This window comes from Crassostrea angulata, chromosome 3 (genome assembly GCF_025612915.1).
Source record: "Crassostrea angulata isolate pt1a10 chromosome 3, ASM2561291v2, whole genome shotgun sequence".
NCBI classification, from domain to species: domain Eukaryota; kingdom Metazoa; phylum Mollusca; class Bivalvia; order Ostreida; family Ostreidae; genus Magallana; species Magallana angulata.
Window position 1 is genome coordinate 39,442,785 of NC_069113.1, and position 19,997 is coordinate 39,462,781.

The 19,997-nt window shown below is 35.7% G+C and overlaps 2 protein-coding genes across 2 annotated transcripts in view; one reads left to right on the forward strand and one right to left on the reverse strand.

Annotated features, from left to right (window-relative positions):
- Positions 1 to 503: 503 nt before the first annotated feature.
- Positions 504 to 19,997, forward strand: part of LOC128177034 (leucine-rich repeat and death domain-containing protein 1-like) — a 31,546-nt gene continuing 12,052 nt past the window's right edge. Inside the window, exons 1-5 of the mRNA XM_052843546.1 lie at positions 504 to 567; positions 15,488 to 15,565; positions 15,775 to 16,031; positions 16,142 to 16,200; positions 17,125 to 17,277. Coding sequence (XP_052699506.1) covers positions 15,777 to 16,031; positions 16,142 to 16,200; positions 17,125 to 17,277 — 467 coding nt within the window. The 5' untranslated portion in view covers positions 504 to 567; positions 15,488 to 15,565; positions 15,775 to 15,776. The remainder of the gene's footprint in view (positions 568 to 15,487; positions 15,566 to 15,774; positions 16,032 to 16,141; positions 16,201 to 17,124; positions 17,278 to 19,997) is intronic.
- LOC128177033 (uncharacterized) lies at positions 4,481 to 12,112 on the reverse strand. The gene has a single exon (XM_052843545.1). It carries the CDS (start codon positions 11,246 to 11,248, stop codon positions 5,468 to 5,470), a length of 5,781 nt encoding a protein of 1,926 aa, XP_052699505.1. The 5' UTR covers positions 11,249 to 12,112; the 3' UTR covers positions 4,481 to 5,467.

Genomic DNA, 19,997 nt, shown 5'->3' on the forward strand with positions numbered 1-19,997 from the left:
AAAAGTTTTTTTTCTCAAAAAACAGGAATACATTTTGATTAAAATCTTATCTATATGATTTCAAAGTTTCTTTGCTCATGAAGGATATTAATTCATTTTATCATTCTGTGCGTCTGTTCATTTAGATGAATTTCTTATCATATTAAGTACCTCAAAGTTAATTTTTGAAATGAAGATAACCACTTAATTTTTTTTTTTTTTGGGGGGGGGGGGGTGGGTGGGGGTGTTTTTGTTTTTGGGGGGTTTTTGTGTTTGTTTGCTTGGTTTTTTTTTCTTGTTTTTTTTTTTGTGGCCGAAGTTTTAGAGCATCCAAAATTGACTCTAAACCAATTTAACGAAATTGCATTCGATATTTATATTATTTTTACAACTTTAATATTGTTTTCTTATGGGGGTCCCGTGATTTTCTAAAAATTGTTTTATTTTGCCACTTTAATAATTACAGCCCAAACGCCGTATTCTTTACGATCGGGTTCGAACTACACAGAAAAGTGAATCCAATATTCATCAGGAACCGTCGTCTGTTTACATTATTTCCTTGATAACAATAACTAAGATGATTTAAAGGTATTTATCAATCATAGAATATATCAAAACGTCAATGTATATTTTAAAATCATAACAAGCATCTGTATTGTTCTAGCTTGTTTGTCAGTAGAGAGAATTCAACTGGAATATTGACAAACTGTTTGAAGTGTTTCTGTTTCATGACTGCTCTTAGTCAATGTTTAGATTACAAGCTCAAGTGCAAACATTGATTATTCTTTATAGAAATGCTTCATTCTCTTCGTAAGATTAAAATATGTATCTTGTCTGTAAATGCATATACATGTATATCGTAAGTATTCTCTTTTGAGAAGTGGACAGGCATCATGGGCATAGCCTACATCCACTTCTGTGGATGTAGGCTATGCCTGTCCACTTCACAAAAGTGAATAATGTATAAGAATTACAAGTAAACAGGTAAATACTCATGTACAGTAAATGTGCCCTTCACTGTTTGAGCTTGTTACAGCATAGATGTACCAGTTATTTGAAGACAAGAATAAAGCCCCATACCGTAATTTGCTGTTATTCAAGTCATTGATGATTATGGTGGTCCCAGGTCAGAATGGTTTAATCTTGCATGGTGTTAGATATGTGCTACACTCAGTTGCTAAAGTAATCAAGAAATCAATTTAAGGACTTGGATAAAATCCTGATCTGTTCTAACAGATTTTCCTTGTTGTAAGAAATACATTTTGTATGTCATATCTTGCTTAGTGCTCCTGGAACACAGGCACTTGTTTCTGCGATAAAATTGACGTGTTGTATATTAACACAGGGCACCTAACTCTGCTAATCCGAGAGAGAATCTCAGATTACCCGGTACTAACTCTGCATGTACACCTCATTTTTAGCTCACCGAGACAAAGTCAGGGGGAGCTTATGCTATACCCTCCGCGTCGGCGTCGGTGTCGGCGTCGGCGTCCTGACCTGGTTAAAGTTTTTGTTGCAGGTCCTGTATCTAAGCTATTACTTGTCCTATCTTCACCAAACTTGCATGGGTGATGCATCTGGACCTACTTACGGACTTCAAAGACTTGGATGCTGAATCTGAGTCCTTAATTTCAGATGCTGGAGGAGGTTAAGGTTGTTGGACCAGGTTAAAGTTTTTGTTGCAGGTGCCCTTTGATAGCAATATCTAAGTTACTGCAGGTCCGTACTTCACCAAACTTGCATGGATGGTGTGTCTTATGATACTGATGCACCAGACAGGCTTGAGTGCTGAATCTGAGCTATAGGTTTCGGATGCTGGAGGAGGTTAAGGTTTTTGGAGCTGGTTAAAGTTTTTGTTGCAGGTGCCCTTTGATAGCAATATCTAAGTAACTGCAAGTTCGTACTTCACCAAACTTGCATGGATGGTGTGTCTTATGATACTGATGCACCAGACAGGCTTGAGTGCTGAATCTGAGCTATAGGTTTCGGATGCTGGAGGAGGTTAAGGTTTTTGGAGCTGGTTAAAGTTTTTGTTGCAGGTGCCCTCTGATAGCGATATCTAAGTTACTGCTGGTCCGTACTTCACCAAACTTGCATGGATGGTGTGTCTTATGATACTGATGCACCAGGCAGACTTGGGTGCTGAATCTGAGCTATAGGTTTTGGATGCTGGAGGAGGTTAAGGTTTTTGGAGCTGGTTAAAGTTTTTGTTGCAGGTGCCCTTTGATAGCAATATCTAAGTTACTGCAGGTCCGTACTTCACCAAACTTGCATGGATGGTGTGTCTTATGATACTGATGCACCAGACAGGCTTGAGTGCTGAATCTGAGCTATAGGTTTCGGATGCTGGAGGAGGTTAAGGTTTTTGGAGCTGGTTAAAGTTTTTGTTGCAGGTGCCCTTTGATAGCAATATCTAAGTAACTGCAAGTTCGTACTTCACCAAACTTGCATGGATGGTGTGTCTTATGATACTGATGCACCAGACAGGCTTGAGTGCTGAATCTGAGCTATAGGTTTCGGATGCTGGAGGAGGTTAAGGTTTTTGGAGCTGGTTAAAGTTTTTGTTGCAGGTGCCCTCTGATAGCGATATCTAAGTTACTGCTGGTCCGTACTTCACCAAACTTGCATGGATGGTGTGTCTTATGATACTGATGCACCAGGCAGACTTGGGTGCTGAATCTGAGCTATAGGTTTTGGATGCTGGAGGAGGTTAAGGTTTTTGGAGCTGGTTAAAGTTTTTGTTGCAGGTGCCCTTTGATAGCAATATCTAAGTTACTGCAGGTCCGTACTTCACCAAACTTGCATGGATGGTGTGTCTTATGATACTGATGCACCAGACAGGCTTGAGTGCTGAATCTGAGCTATAGGTTTCGGATGCTGGAGGAGGTGAAGGTTTTTGGAGCTGGTTAAAGTTTTTGTTGCAGGTGCCCTTTGATAGCAATATCTAAGTTACTGCTGGTCCGTACTTCACCAAACTTGCATGGATGGTGTGTCTTATGATACTGATGCACCAGGCAGACTTGGGTGCTGAATCTGAGCTATAGGTTTTGGATGCTGGAGGAGGTTAAGGTTTTTGGAGCTGGTTAAAGTTTTTGTTGCAGGTGCCCTTTGATAGCAATATCTAAGTTACTGCAGGTCCGTACTTCACCAAACTTGCATGGATGGTGTGTCTTATGATACTGATGCACCAGACAGGCTTGAGTGCTGAATCTGAGCTATAGGTTTCGGATGCTGGAGGAGGTTAAGGTTTTTGGAGCTGGTTAAAGTTTTTGTTGCAGGTGCCCTTTGATAGCAATATCTAAGTAACTGCAAGTTCGTACTTCACCAAACTTGCATGGATGGTGTGTCTTATGATACTGATGCACCAGACAGGCTTGAATGCTGAGTCTGAGCCATAGGTTTCAGATGCTGGATATGGTTAAATTTTTTGGAACAGGTCACATGTTTAATAGATAATAGTACTTTTTAAAACTTGCATAGTTGATTAAACTGTAGTATGAATGAATCACAGAGGAAGCTTCAGATGCAGAGCTAAAGATCTCCATTATCAAGGATGCTAAAAAATATATCTTAGTTATTACAGGTCTTAACTTCACCAAACTTGAATGGATGGTGTGTCTTATGATACAGATGCACCTGACAGGCATGGATGTTGAATCTGAGCCATAGGTTGCGGATGCTGGAGCAGGTTAAGGTTTTAATTGCTAGTGCCCTCCGATGATGATATCTTAGTTATTACTGGTCTGAACTTCACCAAACTTCCATGGAGATGCGTCTTATGTATACTGATGCACCTGGCAGGCTTGAATGCTGAATCTGAGCCATAGGTTTCGGATGCTGGATGAGGTTTAGTTTTTTTGGAACAGGTCACATGTTTTATAGATGATAGCTTGCATAGTTGATTTACATAATGTAACTATATTATAAATGAAACGCAGAGGTTGCTTCAGATGCAGAGCCTGATCTCCATTATCAAGGATGCTAAGAAATCTCCTACCTCACTCAAACCTGCTCGATAGATGGATGTGTTTGTTGATAAATAATATAATATAATTCCTATGATATAGTATTGTATGGTATGAAGCAATATTGTATAATATGATACAATATAATATCATATGTAATAATATAAAAAGTTACATGATACAATATGATATTGTATCAATTTTTTTTGATATTTTATGCTATGATATTGTATCATGATATCGTTATGTATAGTATTGTATATTATGATACAATATTGTATAATATTATATTGAATTATTAATTTATTATTTAATCACATGATACTATAACATCAGATATCGTAAAATATAATATTGTATCCTATGATACTATTTTGTGTATTCTATAATATTGTATCATACGATTGTGTATAATATGATTTTAGTTTCTGTAATATAGAATTATATCACATGTTATTGTATGATATGAAACTGTTATATTATATAATATCGTATCATACGATATTGTATAATATGATATTGGTTTTGTACTGACTACCATCAAGGAAGAGTCAACTTGTTGTTAATGCACATCTTTATTCAGTCATTGTATAACTATAATGATGATTTAGGACATGATGACGTGACTTGATGTAATGACACGTGATGTGACTAGATGTGATGATGTGATTAACTGGAAAAACAAAGAAAACATACATAAGTTTTGATGCTATGAATAAACATACAAAACACACTCAGCATATGACAAATATCACTCTAGTAAATATATATGCCCCTGTTCTTGTAAACAATACTTTCACTTATATATATATGCTCTAGTAAATTAGCAAATATAACGAAACTCGTACTACTAGCAAATTACACAATTCAAAATGAATATATATATACGCCTATGGTAGAGTGCACAAAACATCGCATCAAACAATGAAACCTTAAATTCCGATATATCATACAATAGAAACATGCTACGATGATACTTATAGCTTTAAATTTATATAACATTCTAGATATATCCCTTGTGCCAACATTCTAACATGTTACTAAAAATACATCTTCACAGTTGAACACTTTTGTTTACACATTTATATCTATCGTTTATACATAACTTTCTGCACAAAACAATACACAAGCAGATTTCATGTTAACTTACCAACTTAGAAGTTTTCTCTCGTAGAAATAAACATAGTAAACATGGTAAATGTAAATGGTGTTCAGCACAGGGACTAGGAAAAAATCTAAACTGCTCGTTCCCCGCGAAAAATCCTAATAACAAAACCAAATCTGGAAATCCGGAATATTCTAAAATTCAAACTCAATCCGGAAAAATGAATATAATGTTAAATTGGCTATAACAATCCAGCCCCCTAATTGTGGAACATTATGTGACACAATTATACAAATCATAATACTTGATATATAATCAAATTATACATATTGAAAAAGTACCCGTGTCAATAAAATGTCATAGGTTGCCTTAGATAAGCAATAAATATGAAAAAGCACAATGAAAGTTTGATAACACATCACACAGAAGGTTCGTCCATTTCCAAAATAAGACACAGTTTATCTATTGGACGCATCAAAGTGTTCGTTGCTGTCTTTACTTTAACTTGTCGCACCAGTCCAAAACGATCGGGAACAGTCTCTAAAACCACACCCATGGGCCAGGAATTACGAGGAGAGTTCGAATCCACCACTAAAACCACATCACCGATTTTCAGGTTCCTCTTCACTTCGTGCCACTTTTGACGCTCTTGCAGTAATGGTAGGTATTCTTTCACCCATCGGTTCCAGAAGAGGTTGGCCATATATTGAACCTGCCTCCAACGACGTCTGCAGTAGTTGTCGGATTTCGTAAACACACCTGGCGGTAAATTTGGCTGTTGTCTCATTAACAAGAGATGATTTGGTGTCAAAGCCTCTAGGTCGTTGTGATGATCGGAACTCTTGGTTATTGGTCTGTCATTGAGAATGGCCTCTATTTCACACATAAGTGTATCGAGTCCTTCATCATCTAGGATCTGTTCTCGAAGAACACTGTTCATCACTTTTCTTATGGTCCTGATGATTCTCTCCCAGACACCTCCATGATGGGATCCTGCTGGGGGGTTGAACTGCCAATCTATGTTTTTCTGTAGCATTGCTTCATGAATCTGTGACACATTCCAGTCGTTTATCGAGTTTCTAAGTTCACGATTTGCCCCAACAAAGTTTGTCCCATTGTCCGAGCGAATTTTCTTCACCTGACCTCTGCGTGCAATGAAACGACGTAAAGCGTTGATGTAGGAATCTGTAGTCAAAGAAGACGCAACTTCTAAATGCACAGCACGACTGGCAAGACATGTAAAGATAACACCATAACGTTTGACGTGACTTCTCTTCAATTTCACTTCAAAAGGACCAAAATAGTCCACGCCAACTCTAGTGAATGGTGGTTCATCAGGTATTAAACGATCCTCTGGTAATTGAGCCATTTTCTGTTCTCCAACTCTAGCTTTTTGGCGGCGACATACTATACACTTTGAAATCAACTTCCTGATAGAAGAAGGCGCATGTATTAACCAGTATTTTTGTCTTAATATAGAAAGCATATGATTTCTACCACTATGTTTCAGTTCACAATGGATCTGTCTCAATATCAGATTTGACACGTGGTTATCCTTAGGTAAGATGATTGGATGCTTGGTTTCTAACGGCATACTTGCTCTGTGCAATCGACCACCAACACGAATGAGTCCATCATCAAGAATAGGGTCTAATTTTTTGACATTGCTACTAAGTTTCACAGGATGTCCTTTCTTCAGCTCTTCGATTTCTGATGCAAATGATTTTCTTTGAAAGAATTTCAAAATAGCAACTTCAGCTTCCTGCAAGTCCTCAGCTGATAAACATGTCTCAGCTGCTTGATTTTCTAGTTGTGTTTTGCGTTGAGTTCTGAGAAACAGTTTTTTCTTTACTTTGAGAATCCATGCCACACTTTTCTTTAACTTGTACCATGAGGAATGATAGTTCAAGAGTCTTTCAACACTATCAACATGATTATCACTGGATTCACGTGTATAAATAACTGCCCTCACTGTGATCTTTTTTACCTCTGGATCGTCAACAGGTATCTCATCAGAAAGTTCCATTGGTTTTTCAGCCCAACTATCATTTTTTGCTAACAAGACTTCAGGTGCTGTTATCCAATGTTTTCCTTGAAGAATGTCATTAGCGGACATGCCTCTTGATGCAAGATCAGCAGGGTTTTGTTTGGTATTGATGTATCGCCATTCATCAGGTAAGGAACCTTCGTGAATCACTGCAAGTCTATTTGCGACGAAAGTGTGAAATCTAGATGAGGTATTTCTTATATACCGAATAACTGCCATGCTGTCTGTCCGAAACACAGTTTCATCTATGGGTACATCTAACTCGGACTTCAACATCTTATCTGTGCGAACTGCTACTGTAGCCGCTGTCAATTCTAGTCGAGGAATTGTCGTCTGTTTTAATGGAGCGACACGTGACTTGCCTATAACGAATGAGCAATGAACTGCACCATCAAAGTTCTCCTGTCTTAAGTAGGATACAGTTCCATATCCACGTTCACTGGCATCTGCGAAGTGATGTAGCTGTGCGGACTTTATTTCTCCGAAATCAACAGGTTTATAACATCTTGACACTTTAAAGTCAGAAAGTCTCTCTAGATCTTGTAGCCATTCGTTCCACTGTTGTGCGAGATGTCCTGGTATCTTCTCATCCCATCCTAGCTGAAGTTTACAAAGTTCTTGTAGTAAACACTTTGCTTTTAGAGTGAACGGGGCCAAAAATCCCAGTGGGTCAAATACACTGCTCACCATTGATAAGATACCTCTTCTCGTTAAGGGTTTATCTTTAATGTCCATCTTGAAACAAAAAACATCATTTTCAACACACCACTGAACTCCCAGGGCTCTATCGATGGGAAGGGTATCATTTTCCAAATCCAAGTCTTTGACTTCCTTTGCTCTCCTTGAGACTGGAATATAGGTCATAACTTCCCGGCTATTACTAATCCATTTAGTAATATGAAATCCTCCTCTCATAAGAAGATCTTGCAAATCACACAACAGAGAAGATGCTTCAGTTACGGTTTTCACTGATTTCAAACAGTCATCCACATAAAAGTTTTTAAGAATAGTGTTGATGACTTCTGTGTTGTAAAGTCCTTTGTAATCTTGCGCTGTTTTCCTCAAAGCATAATTTGCACAACTTGGCGATGATGTCGCACCAAATAAATGTACTACCATTTGGTACTCAATTATGCGTTTTCTAGGATTTCCATCCTCCCACCATAGGAATCTAAGGAAACTTGCATCCTCCTGTGGTACTTTCACTTGATAAAACATGCTATCGATGTCTCCCATGATCACTATCTCATCTTGTCTGAATCTTAAGAGTGTACCAATCAGAGTATTTGTGAGATTCGGTCCTTGTAACAGTTGTTCGTTCAATGAAGTTCCCTGATATCGAGCTGCACAATCGAACACAACTCTCAACTTCCTTTTCTTAGGATGGTATACTCCATGATGAGGTAGGTACCACACTTGTCCGTCATCTTGAATAACTTTCTCATCTGGAACTTTGACAGCATATCCTTCTTCAAGAATCTTGTTCATGAATACACAGTATTCTTTGTGAAAGTTTTCATCACGACTAAATCGTTTCTGAAGTGAAGACAGTCTTTGTTCAACTTGTTTCCTGTTGTTAGGTAAACACACGTTTTCTGACTTAAACGGAAGGCTTATAACGTAATGTCCATCTTCAAAATGAATAGAATTTGACACACATTCTATGAATCTTCTGTCTTCCTTTGAGGGTTCACACTTGTCATCAATAGTTCTTTCATTAAAGTCATGATTAAACTGATTGCGAATCTGTTCCTCCAAGTTGTTCATTAGTTTTGCATCTACACGATTAACGGACACATATGTATCATTCGAAGTCGCATGAATTTCGAGTGGGCCATTTATCACCCAGCCTAGCAAAGTTTTTACAGCGAACGGTCCATTATCAACACTGGGTATAACATCCCAAGGCTCCATTGCCCTAGGCACATTGACTCCAATCAGAATTCCCACATCACTGTCAATCCTGGGAAGTTCAATATCACTGAGATATGGATAGTTCTCAATATCCTCTGGAGATATCACATCTGTCCTCGATGCAGGTAAAGTAGGTTGTGTGTAGACCGGAGGAAGTTCCAACACATTCACACCATTGATGTCGGATATTTCTAACCCGGAAATCACATGAGAAGTCTGAGTATGCTGTTGGCCCATTGTCGTAAGGTTGAGGTTCATCTTCCTTCCCTCCAGTTTTAACAATCTTGCAATGTCCTCCAAACAGAATGTTGCATTGCTTCCTGAGTCAAGGAAAGCATATGTTTCCAGGTATTTGTCACTGAACTTTGACTTGACTCTGACCGGCACAATAGGTAGTGCTTGTTTTCCAGCCCCCATATGAACTGTAGATGACATAGCGAACAAAGGGTTCTCACTGTCAGTATGTTCTCTTGAAGTTGAAGCTCCATTTGTTCCTTCATTCTGTCGAGGATCAACGTGAAGAATGGATGGATGATACTTCTTACAATGAGCACATGTCATTCTTTGTCGACAATTAGTTTTCACATGTCCATATCTCAAGCATGCAAAACACAGTCCATTCGTTTTCAAGAATGCATATCTGTCTTTAAGAGGTAGAATAGTAATGCTCAAACACATGTCCAATGAATGGGCTCCATTACAGAATGTACAATGTTTGAAAACTGGTTTCATCTGTGTAGCACTGTTATCATAGAAAGATCTTGTGTTGGTTTTCACAGCAAAGTTTTTATGTGCTTCTGATTTCTTCTGGTCTTGAAAACGTTTGTTGGCTGAACTGCTCATAATTTCTCTTCCGTATATAGGATCTGTTGCTTTTTTGGCTTCTTTGCGAACAAAGTCAGCAAGATGGTGAAACTTCACAGCTTGTTTCTTCTCTTTCAGTTCATATACACAGCTTCGCCATTTGTCGTGAAGGTAAAATGGTAATTTCTTCACTAACAGTTTCAAATTTTCTGAATATTCCAGTACACGACCAGTATCAATGTTTTCAACAGCATATTGACACTCACGCAAAAATATAGCAAACTGATCTAAAGTTTTTGCACTGTCCGGTTTTACTGGAGGCCAATCGAGAGCTTTCTTCACATATGCTTGCGCTATAATGTCAGGGTCTCCATAACGATCCTTCAACTCTTCCAGTGCTGCTTTGTAGCCACGTTCAGCATCCAGATATGAATAACCAGAAACGATTCTTTGTGCTTCACCAACAGTAAACTGTAATAGATAGTTCAACCGTTCTTCGTATGATTCCGTATTAGAACAAATTCTGGCATTGAATTGTCTGAGAAATCTTGTGTAATTCATAGGGTTTCCATCAAACTTCTGTAGATCAGCTTTTGGTTTGTTCAATTCACGAGCGACAGTCTGTATTTCACTGCTTGATTCATATATGGGTGTTGACAATTCTGGTCTAACTAAACGTTGCATTGATCGATGAGGAATGCGCGGAGTAGAATTGTCACATGTGAACTCATTTTCACGATCAAGATCAAAAGTTACAATTCTGTCTATATTTTCATTGATGAGGGAGTTTTCTAGTTCTTGGTCACGAAGTTCACTTTTCTCTAATTCTTCCAATAATTTGGATCGTGCATCACTTATCTGAAGTTCAGTTTTAATCTTCAATTCTTCTTCTTTCATTTTCAGCTCCAGTTTAGCCGCTTCTAATTTTCGTTGTTCATCTAAAGCTGATGCTTTGGCCAACAGTTCTGCTTTTCGTTGACTTTCTTTTAATTTCTCAAGTGAAATTTGACTTGAAGTTCTCGATGCACTCGACAGTCTCGATTTCACATCAGATGGTATTTTCTTTGGAGTAGGTTGCACTGAATGTTTCCCGAACCACTGTTCTACAGAATCTTTCACTTTATGAAATCGGGAATTCCTGTCCTGAAATTCTTTGTCATCACTTTCTCCACTTCCGGTCGAAAGTTTCAATAAGCCCTGAAGACTTTCATGTGTAAATAAAAGTTCATCGTAAACTTTCAGCCATTTCTTGTACAGTTCTTTGACTTCATTCACATCTGTTGATGTTGTTAATAATTCTTCGATATCCTCACTCAAAGACACCAGTTTATTTTCACATCCCCGACGATACTTAGACTTACGATCGAGATGATATTCTAAACCTTTCTCGGTATGAGTTCTAGGTCTTGTCTCTCCCGTAGCACCATCCGCCATGACGAAGTACAGCTTCTTTAGGGACAAGATCTTCTAAGTTGTTAATGTTGTACTGACTACCATCAAGGAAGAGTCAACTTGTTGTTAATGCACATCTTTATTCAGTCATTGTATAACTATAATGATGATTTAGGACATGATGACGTGACTTGATGTAATGACACGTGATGTGACTAGATGTGATGATGTGATTAACTGGAAAAACAAAGAAAACATACATAAGTTTTGATGCTATGAATAAACATACAAAACACACTCAGCATATGACAAATATCACTCTAGTAAATATATATGCCCCTGTTCTTGTAAACAATACTTTCACTTATATATATATGCTCTAGTAAATTAGCAAATATAACGAAACTCGTACTACTAGCAAATTACACAATTCAAAATGAATATATATATACGCCTATGGTAGAGTGCACAAAACATCGCATCAAACAATGAAACCTTAAATTCCGATATATCATACAATAGAAACATGCTACGATGATACTTATAGCTTTAAATTTATATAACATTCTAGATATATCCATTGTGCCAACATTCTAACATGTTACTAAAAATACATCTTCACAGTTGAACACTTTTGTTTACACATTTATATCTATCGTTTATACATAACTTTCTGCACAAAACAATACACAAGCAGATTTCATGTTAACTTACCAACTTAGAAGTTTTCTCTCGTAGAAATAAACATAGTAAACATGGTAAATGTAAATGGTGTTCAGCACAGGGACTAGGAAAAAATCTAAACTGCTCGTTCCCCGCGAAAAATCCTAATAACAAAACCAAATCTGGAAATCCGGAATATTCTAAAATTCAAACTCAATCCGGAAAAATGAATATAATGTTAAATTGGCTATAACAGGTTTATAATATGATATATTATCACATCACATGAAATTGTATTGTATGATATTGTAAAATATATTATTGTATCATACGATACAATATGTATAATATAATATTGTATTATATAACATTTTACTTTTTCACATAATATTGCATCATTTGATATGATACAATGTTGTATCAAATAATATTGTATCATATGATCCAATATCATATTATGTATCAAAAATGATACAGTATCATACAATATCATACTATATTATACAATATAATATCATATGTTTCAATGTTATGATGTATTATGTAATATGATATTGTAATATAATACTATATTGTTTTATATATTATGATATTGTATTATTTGATCAAATACAATAACTTATAACACAATACAATGTCATATCATACGTTACAATATCATATCTCATCATTGTTTATTATAGTATTTTATTCATTTGTATTATATGATATATGTTGTAAATATGATAGGACGCAATATTTAATTTTATATTATTGTATTGATTAACATATGAACATATGATTATCATACAATTTTTTAACAGATGATATACGATATTGTGTCAAAACAGAATCCATGAATATCCAAGATCATAAAGTATGATTTTCATTTAATATGATAAAGGTGGTCTCATAAAGGTGAAGTCTCATAAGGGTGATGTCTCGTCTCGGTGAGCTTTGTAATCTGTGATTACCTATGTTTTGCATATGCTATGGAATTGATTCTTATTGATGATCATCATTAAGGAATATACACATGCAATGTTTAGACTTGTATGAAACCAGTGTCATGTGGCCCAGCTTGTAGTAGAGAAAACAGTGGGTCCAAATAAGAATGCCATTCTGGTTTGTTCAGACTTATCCCTCAATCTTTATTACATTATATATGCCCTACAAAGGAAGTATTGGGTGTTGGGCTTGAAATCATTATGCCTTATTGTCAAGTAGTCCAACATGTGTGTCTGGTTTGTTACACTGGACAGAGAGGGATGTCCATATTGTGAGCCCTGACATAGGCTGAGGTCATTTGACTAAGGTCAAGGTCACATCATCACCAACATGGCATTTACCCATTTACTATATATATTTTTTATTAAAAATTTGCCATATGTCAAAAATCAATCTTATGAAAAAAGAAAGTTGAATTGTGTAAATTAAGGTACATTAAAATGTTTTAATTTTTGCAAGTGTTACAGAAAGAAATCGGACCTTTATAACCATGCATGTACATGTATATTTCTAGTTTGCCCTAGGGACTTGACCCAGATATTAATGACATTGACCTTGCACCTGTGGTTAATGAGGTCAACTTGACATTCAGGTCTACCTCAGTTTAAAGAATTAGTAAGACATCCAATTAGAGTTTGTAAAAATTGATATTAACAGAAGGGAAAGGTTCCATGGTGTTTATCTCATCAGAGAGGTGGATTTATAGATTAGGTTGAAAAATAAGGGAAATGCAATTTTTATTTAAGAGGTATATTTTTGATTAATTTTGGTGTTTGATTGTTATGCTTCATGATATAATCATGATCATGGCCCACTGAAAATGTCTGGTAAACTTTGCATATGTACATTTAGATGAATTACGTAAGTTTGAATTACTGAATTAAACCCCATTACTGTAATCCTCTGCCTCAGACACTCTCCATTTCATCTTGATAAGGATTGATTTCGTCGACTAGATTCATTCAGACAGAACTTCAGATGGAGATTGATTTCACTTGCTTGTTAATATGATAGAGAATTATTAATCTTTTGCATTTAATGTTTGTAAAAGGAACAGAGTCATTCAATATATTGAAAAACAACACACCTATTTTCTGTTCATGCAGGGATTGAAAGCAGTTTAAAGCGTTTGGATTCAGGTTTTACTGATAATATATGTGGAGTATATAAATTTCCAATTTTAATGGCTTTCCATGCTTTAAGAAATTGTTTTTATTCAAAGATATATAAGCTTATGTAAGTTAGAATCAGACAAGGGACCAGGTATTTATCTAATTATTTACGGTTGCCTTGTCTAGTGTAACTTTTACTTTGTGAATTGTTACACCACCAGTTGAAAAACATCTAATTATAAAGAGACATACATGTACATGTAAAATCAAGTGGGAAGTCATTTGTATGGGGTGTGTGTTTAACTAAGTTTATTTTCAGTGTTATAAATTGTGTTTTGAACATCCTAAGTTTATTTTCAGTGTTATAAATTGTGTTTTGAACATCAGGATCAATAGTATGTTTACCAGGACAAAGTGTCCACCTACAAAAGGGACCTTTGCCTTTGTTGCCATGGTGAACAATTGTTGGCATGATTGAAGAGAAATGAAAATTAATGTGTTTCATTTCATCAAATATTATATAGAAATGTTCATTTCCCTTCTTTTTGCTGTGCAAACAAGTAGTGGATACCAGGTAGTTAATATAGAAATGACACACTTGATTTTTTAAAACCATTAACTGTTGCTGTATTTAGAGGATTGAAACGTAAGATTTTGGCACTAATAAGGCTGCTTTATTCTTAGAGCATTCTTTGATATGTCATGGAGACTACAATACACCCATGGCATGTACTCTGACACAAAGTGTGAAACAAATCCACTTGTGTAACGTTTTGAATGACTTTAGGTGATTAATATCTTATGACCAGTTGTGTTTAAAGATTAAACGCTTAATTGGAGAGAGATAGAGAATCGATCATATGTTGTGTTTAGAAAGTTTTAACAGCAGTTAGGTCGGATCAATTGATTTTCTCTTGATTGGTGTCAAATGACAGGCAAATTTTGCCTTATAAAATATGATTGGTAGTTTTATAGTCTTCTGAGAAAAAAGTTTATTTTCAGTTGTGTAATTTGATCTTGCACTCATTTTCATAGATGAACTTTAAAAATAAGTTTGTTTAATACACTAAAGGCATGAAGACTTAACCCTCTTGATGACATTGTGAAATCATTGGCTGCAGAATATTGGCATAAATTATATAAGATGTGATATGATTATTTCTTCCAATATTGATGCTTTTGATTGCTGTGCGTCACAAAGCATGCATGTAGATTTGATTATCATCTAACGTTCAACAATAAAACTTGTCAGTGATACATTTCTTCAATGATATATTTTCTTCCAATCAATGTTCATAGAAAGGAAATCTAAAACAGTATATCTGTATATAACGCATGTCTATGAATTGAGTGAAATGAAACATAAACTTCCTTTTCTTAAATAAGGAAATCTTAAGTTATTGCATTTTGTCAGTCATTTTTATAACATTTTGTATAATAATATAAGTATAATGTTAAAATATAAAAAAAAAAATTGAATCATTAACAGCAGTGTGAATCAGTCTGTGTTTATTTCTAGTGTCATCAGCCACAGCTCTAGATGAACGAGAGAGGTAGAGAAATTAGAATGTGTATTGATCAGGTTACATCATTCCAGGTAAGTTTTCTCTCTTTCCACATATTCGTACCTGAAGCTAAGTATGTGAACAGAGATCATGCCCTTCTATGATACAACGGGAAATTAATTGAATTGCAGAAAACAATTTTATTTCTGTTGCGTTACAGCATTAAACAGTGTTTCTTCTTTATTGCCGTGAAAGGATTATTGATCCCTGTTTACTGTGTTGGGATCTGCATGTTTTGCAGGTATGAGTGGCTATTTTTACCAGTACATCACAGTGGTTGTCCGAGACTTTATTTTCTTCCATGATGATGTACAGTCCACCACGATTGCGGTAGCCATTGCTAGCTCTCTCTGCTGCTCCATTGTGTGGGCTATCTGTCACTTGCTGACTTTGGGCTCCTCTTCTGCTTCGTGTAAATCAACCAAAGATAAAAGACCTTCCAATAGAACATCAAACTTTGCTTGGAGCAAGTCCAAAAGGAGGAAATCTCCCACCAATGTAAGAATGATTTCATTTTAATTGCAATGCAAGGTTTCAGGTGTATCTTAAGTCATTTGTCATATTATTTGATGCAATGTTTATTTTTTTGTTACATGTACTACTTTAAGTCAACAAGTTCTGAAGATGATACTGCTTTGGAAGATGACATTGAAGTTCCTTGCATTAAGTAAGTGGGATCATCATCATCATCATCATCATCATTATCATCATCATCATCATCACTACCACCTTAAAATCAATTGTTGGCCATGAAATCTCCATACTGACTTCATTAATTAAGCGATTTTTCATTGTTCCTCCCACATCATCATCTCGTTAGCATACTGCAGTGTATTGTTTGTTAGTGTTGTAAACCAGCCATCTCTCTAACACAACCTCTAGATCAATGAGTGAGGCTTTGTTTATATTTCATACCTGCACCCCCTTACATCAGTACTTTAATTAGAAACATTTGCCCCTGGCTGCACAATTACAAGCACCCTGTCATACATCAGATTCAGGCTCATTGATTATATGTGCAGTTATTTTTGTGAGGGGGTCAAAACCTTGTAATGATTGAGGTGTCTGCTGGAGCAGATCGATAAATAGAAAAATATGTGCACTCCCCTCATTGCTTTATAATGATTGGTACTTGACACCGCTTGGAGCTGACTAAGGTTGGATAGAAGTAAAAACTGAAATTTTAGTTGACTCAGCATACGATATAATGTTTTGACCCAATTTGTTAACAGTACACTAATGTAAAATCTTGAAGGTGGTAAAAACAAACATAGATACATTTTGAAGGATTATGTAATCTAAGAATCTCTTGCTATTCATTTCAGTTAAACTTTTGCATATTTTTCATTGTTTAAGGTACATTGTCTGTCTAATAAGAAAGATCGTCTGTCTTATAAGAAAGATAACTCTCTCTTGAATAAAAATAAATACATGTTCTACATAAGAAATATGCTCTGCAAGGTGTGTCGTAATTGTGTTAAATTCAATTAAAATTCATAATTCTTTTGAAAATTGTTACTACAAGTTTTAAATGATTCTTGAAGAATGATTTTTAATATGACCTTGAGAGATGCTCTTTTTTGTGATGTAGGTGTGGGGAGTACATAGCTGACTACACCTGTAGATTTGTGACCTGTAAGATTTGCTGCCTGGCCCCCTCATCGTGTACCACTCATCAAGCGGCCGAGAAACGGCGAAGACCTTACAGAATACCCAGAAATGGTGTGACTGAGATCAATCTAAGGTGAGATGTCAGCTGTTACTTATGAAATACACTGCAATAATAATGTCATTGTGGCTTATACAACAGTATAGATCAAATACAGTCATATGTAGCAATATTAATCAAGTTACGGTCACTGTCTGCTTTCTCAGTATTACTTATGAAATTTTGCTTACAAGATTGAATGTCACAGGGCTTAAATACAACAATATGGATAGATCAATCTACAGCCTCTTGGGAATGCTGAATGTCTGCTTCATGAGAGTTTCCTTGTAATACACTGCAAGACTGAATTTAATGTAGCTTATATGATAATAATATAGATCAGATAACAGCCTTTGTTGCTGCTGAAAGTCCGCTTCATCCGAGTCACTCTTGTAACATATTGCAAGACTAAATGTCATTGTGGCTTTTATAACAAAACAGATCAAAAAAACAGCATTTGTGAATACTGCTCAAATGACTGCTTCATCAGTTTTACCTGTGCATATAAAATGCAGGACATCAAGATTGAATGTCAATGTGGCTTATACAGTTATAGTTCAATTTACAGCCTCTTGTGGATGTTGAATGTCTGCTTCATTATTCGTGTACAAGATTGAATGTCAGTGTAGCTGATACAATGCATACCAGTACATGTACCTATAGAGATTGATTTACAGCAACTTGTGGATGCTTAAAGTCTGCTTCATCAGTTTTACTTATAAAATATACTGAAAGACTGAGTGTCAGTTTGTCCTACATAACACAATATAGATCAATTTACACCCAACCATGGAAGCTGAATGTCTTGAGGGTTAACCAAGAAATAATGACTGACTCCTGCTGGTACAGACTCATTTCTTGGACTTATTGAGCAATACACTACTTAAACCCTCATTGATTTAGTTACAGTTCCCCTGAAACAAGTAATTTATTAGTCCCCTACCGGTTTCACTGGAGGGGACTATAGCTTTCCTCAGCATCTGTCAGTCCATCTGTCCGTCCATCCATTCATCCGTCTGTCTGTCTGTCCCACTTCAGTTTTCCACACTTTTTTTCTTTATGCGTTTGAGGAATAATATAAAATTTGCTGAACAGCTTCAAAATGTCAAACTACAGATCAAGTTTAAAGTTTTGTAGCGTCTGATTTACATATTTTTGAGAAAATTAATTTTTTATATTCCAATTTTTTTAATGTTTGGGTTCGTTATCGGGTTCGGTGTGTATTGAATAAACGAGGAAAGTATGTAGTCAGTAATAATATTGTGCATTACTTGTACCATTCCTTTTATTGTTTCTAACAAACAAATAAGTTCTGTAAAATAGTGTCAAGCATTGTGTTGTAAATTTAATTGACAGGGTTTTCTGTATTATTACAATCGGGTTCGTTATCAGGTTGGTCTGTTTATTCGTGGTACAGAAGACAGTAAGGAATGATATTCTGCATAACAGTGCATTGTTTTCACAAATTTCTACCAGCAAATACTTAATAGACTTTGCGAAATTACAGGAGATAAAATAAAGAGCATTATTTTGCTCATTTTTATTTAATTTTTATATCAACTATGTAGTTTGAATTTCCTCTGTTCTTTTATCTCTGATTAAAGCATTGCATCCCGTTTATAATAGTTTTTAAATAAATGTATGCTTCGAAGCTTCCATAGAATAATACAAACTGGTAGGGGATGTGTATTGCTTATGCAATACTCTCTGAATGCTTGTTATCTTTAGAGACTTATGTGACCAGAAAAAAAAGATATTCATTTTGCTTTGTAATTTTTCAAGATAAGATGTAATATACACTGAAAACTTTTAATGAACCATATTGTGATATTGTATCCAGATATGTTAGGGTTAAAGCAAATACTAGGATATAGATCATAGACATGCATTTTGTAGAAGGTTGAAGACCGGGTATTGCCTTTAGGGAGGGCTTAACAGCAGACCAGATTGGCAAGCATATGGCTGCTATATTTGGAATGAGTGTCAGACTGGTCTCTCTGTTTGATTCCTTTGGTTCACTATTCTTTAGTTACAACATGGAGTCACACACCACTTAGACAATTTTTTGTCCATTCACAATTGTTTAAAGAAAAGAGTGATAACTCTTCAAAATTACCGTTACATTGGTGTTTGGAAATGTTCATGCATCTGTTGACTTTAAGGACATGATTTTATACAGTTTTCAGTATGACTACCAATTAGCTATAGTATCTTGAAGCCTATAAAAATGCATTTGATAAGGAATTCAATGATTGCGTCTTACTTTCAAGAACAGAGTTATTTTCAAGCAAAATATAACTGTATACTGAAGGTTTCATATTTAACATAAGTACTGAATTCTGCTGTTTTGTAACAAATTATTAAGATATAAGTTCTTTGGCACTAAGTAGAATGTTGAAATGGCAGTCTGAAAATGTTGCAAAGGTGAGGTAATTTAGAATTGCAGAAAACTTAACATAAAATAAACAAAAACATTATGACTTTGTGTTACAATTTTAGCTTTTAGATGTTCGTGGTGTTTTGTAAACAATGTTAAAGTTACAAGATATACATGTTACTTTTTCATAGTGTTTCAATAATAATGTGATTTTTAGCTCACCTGAGCCAAAGGCTCAAGTGAGCTTTCCTGATCACAATTTGTCCGTTGTCTGTCGTCGTTGTCGTTGTCGTCGTTGTAAACTTTTCACATTTTCATCTTCTTCTCAAGAACCACTAGGCAGATTTCAACCAAATTTGGCACAGAGTACCACTAGGTG